General features: G+C 59.1%; 1 protein-coding gene across 1 annotated transcript in view; it reads left to right on the top strand.

The window, feature by feature from the left end:
- The window catches only part of VOLCADRAFT_87478 (dynein heavy chain 4), a gene marked incomplete at both ends in the record, with an annotated part of 57,082 nt that overhangs the window by 52,553 nt on the left and 1,312 nt on the right, over positions 1-3,217 (top strand). Inside the window, 4 exons of the mRNA XM_002947232.1 lie at positions 1,344-1,555; positions 1,944-2,025; positions 2,142-2,369; positions 2,792-2,953. Coding sequence (XP_002947278.1) covers positions 1,344-1,555; positions 1,944-2,025; positions 2,142-2,369; positions 2,792-2,953 — 684 coding nt within the window. The remainder of the gene's footprint in view (positions 1-1,343; positions 1,556-1,943; positions 2,026-2,141; positions 2,370-2,791; positions 2,954-3,217) is intronic.

The following is a 3,217-nucleotide window of genomic DNA, read 5'->3' as shown; positions in this document are numbered from 1 at the left end:
CTTCCCCCAAACCTGCTACAAGCCGCCGTCAAAATGACATACGAGCCCCCCACCGGGCTGAGAGCCAACATGCGCCGCAGCCTCGGTCTGGACCCCTTGAGCGACCACCTCTTCTGGGAGCTGGAGGGGGTGGGGGGACCGCACAGTACCAGTACGGCAGCAACAGCTGCAACAGCCGGGCAGCAGCAGGGGCGTCGTAAGCGCCCCTCGGGGGTCGGAGGGGAGCCGGCACCGCCTTCGCCGCCGACGTTGAAACGGTTGTTGTTTGGACTTGTGTTTTTACACGCGGCAGTGCAAGAGAGGCGGCGGTACGGACCCATCGGGTGGAATGTGCCGTACGGTGAGTATGTACGTGATGAATCGTGCTGTTGGAAGGACATAAAACGTTTAGGAATGCGAAGAAAGCGAATTGTATAGGAAATAAACCGTTATGAGCCGTTTCTCGATACAATCTGATGCGTTAAATGGATGAAAAGAATTGGCGGGCTCGGTGTGCATGTGCAAATACCGCTTCGGGTCATCAATCTGAGATAGAAATATCCCTGCTGACATCCAGATTCGAACTGGAGACCTCCCGCTTACTAAACGGGTGCTCTATCCAACTGAGCTATGCCAGCTGATGTTGTGCATATGCATTTAGTATTTGTCCAGGATGGGGCAATGTGCGTTTTGATTGTTGTGTCGACAGGGCGTCTGTGTGTGGTGGGGGGAAACGGGGGGTTGGGGTTTGGGAGATGGGGAATGGGGACGTGCACCGCAGGGCCGGGGCAAGCTAAGTCACCCAGTGCGCGAGTGAGGCGGAGGGGAGTTCCTAAGCTCAGCGTCCGCCCGTCCGCCAACCCGCCGGTCTACCGTACCCTGCTCCGATTTGCCGTACACCCAGGTTTCGATGACGGCGATCTGCGGATCTCCGCACGGCAGATGCGGATGTACGTACAGGATTCCGTAACTCGGGGAAATCCAGTGCCGTACGAGGCCCTGCGGTATGCCATCGGGGAGTGCAACTACGGTGGAAGGTACGGTACGGCACCCGTAATAGTACGAACGCAGATACATCATTGCTCGTGAGAGATCTTGGATCTTAAATCCAGACCCAACCCAAAACTCAGATTCCGATCCAGATACACATTTCTGTTTTCCGTACCTTCGCCTTCTTCCTACCTCCCCCTCCTCCCTTCCCCCCTTCCCCCTTTCCCCCCCACCTTACACGCACACACACATACACACACATACATACATACATACATACATACATACATACATACATACATACATACAGAGTCACGGACGATAAGGACCGGCGGCTGCTGAGCACCCTCCTGCGCCGCATCGTGGCTCCGGAGACTGCGGAAGGGACCCCCCGAGCTGAGCTGCTGACGCGGCGACGGCGGCGAAACAGCAGCGGGCAGCAGCAGGAGGAGGAGGAGGACGACCCCACGGGAATACTGGCCATGGTGGCGGCAGCGGCAGCAGCAGCAGCAGGGGCAGGGGGAGGGGCAGGGGGAATGAAGGGGCCCCTGATTATCGAGGTGCCGGATACGACCACGTTGGAGGGGTGAGTGGTACTTAGGGGGGGGGCCCCCGGGTGTGTGTGCGTGGCTTATGAAGCGGATGAGCCGTATAAGTGTGTGGGTACACAAATATCTTTATTGTATGTGCATGTGGCATACGTATGTATGTATGTACATGTGTTTGTGTGTTTGTGCTGTCATGCGCTTGCGAGGACCTCCACACAAGTATGAGAGCGGCTCCACCACCGCAAGGGGGGGGGAGGGGGGAGGGGGCCGAGCTCCTTCACCCCGCGTATGCAGTACGGAACATGTCTGTTCGGAGTAACGGGTCGCCTCCGTTTCTTGCCCCGTTCTTTTCCCCCTTACCCCCTCCCCGCCCATTTCACCCAACCCTCTCTCCGTGCCGCCGCTTCGGGCGTTGGGGTTTTACAGGTTCGCCGCGTACGTGGATTCCCTTCCCTCCTCCGTCCCCCCGGATGTGTTTGGCCTGCACCCCAATGCTGACATTAGCAAGGTGAGAGAACGCTGGGGAATGGGGGGGATCGAACCGGGGACCGGGGGGAAAGTTATAAGGGAGAGACACATACACACACGCAAAACCCCCTACCATCCCCCCCTACCATCCCACAGGACTTAGCCACCACTCACGACCTGCTCTCCAGCCTCGTCAGTGCATCAAGTGGGGGGTCAGCAGCAGCAGCAGCTTCCTCCGCCTCCTCCTCTGCGTCCTCGGGCGCCGCCACCGCCGCCGTAGCGGGCGAGGTGGTCCGCGATGTGTTGGGTCGGCTGCCGCCGGACTTCGACGTGGAGGCGGTTGCGGCGGCTTACCCCGTGTTGTACCACCAGAGTCTGAATCAGGTGGGCAGGTGGGGGGTTGGGATGTGTGTAGATGTAGGTGTAGGTGTAGGTGTAGGTGTGTATGGTTTCGGAGGGGTGTGGGAGAGGGGGTGGGGAGGAGAGGGGGAAAGGAGGGACCCCTGGACCGTGTCGAATTGTGTTTTTTAGGATTTTTGGTTTCAGGGTTTTATGGCGGCCCCCTGGTCACAGGCGCGCGGGTAGCGGGTCGGGAAGCGGGGAAGTGATGCTGGTACTAGTGGTGGTGGCTATGGCGTCAGTACGACAACGTTCGTCTGCGACTCCCGTACCTCGTCTCCTCGAACCTCTGCTTGTCACATACAACACATACAGACATACACACATACACACACGCGCGTGTCTGCCCCCCCCCCTCCCGTAACCCCAACCCCCCAACCGACACGCGCACCCACACGGTTTCGCAGGTCCTGGTTCAGGAGATGAGCCGCTACAACCGCTTGCTTGGGGTATTGCGCAACAGCCTTAGTCAGCTGGGTCGTGCTGTAGCCGGGCTGCAGCTGTTGTCCCCGGAACTGGAGGGGGTGTTGGGGGCGGTGGCGGCGGGGCAGGTACCGGCGGCGTGGAAGGTGAGAGAGGGGGGGTGGGTGCTTGGCTCGTGGGTGGTTGGGCCCTGGCTCAATGTCGGGGGTATGGGCACTGAGACAGTGACGGCGGTCAATCTGTTTGTCTGTATACATGTATGTAAGTATGTATGTATAAGAGGGGTATCCACTACCTTCCTGGCCACCGCTGTACCCCCATTGCTAACCCCACCCCACTGCGACTCGCAGCCCACTCAAACCGGGTCAAGATGTCTCACACAAACCCTAGGACCTGTTTTCAACCCCCCC

Source organism: Volvox carteri (assembly GCF_000143455.1).
Source record: "Volvox carteri f. nagariensis unplaced genomic scaffold VOLCAscaffold_5, whole genome shotgun sequence".
In the NCBI taxonomy this organism is placed as follows: Eukaryota; Viridiplantae; Chlorophyta; class Chlorophyceae; order Chlamydomonadales; family Volvocaceae; genus Volvox; species Volvox carteri.
Note: the sequence above shows the minus strand (reverse complement) of the source record. Positions and strands in the feature narration are given on the sequence as shown.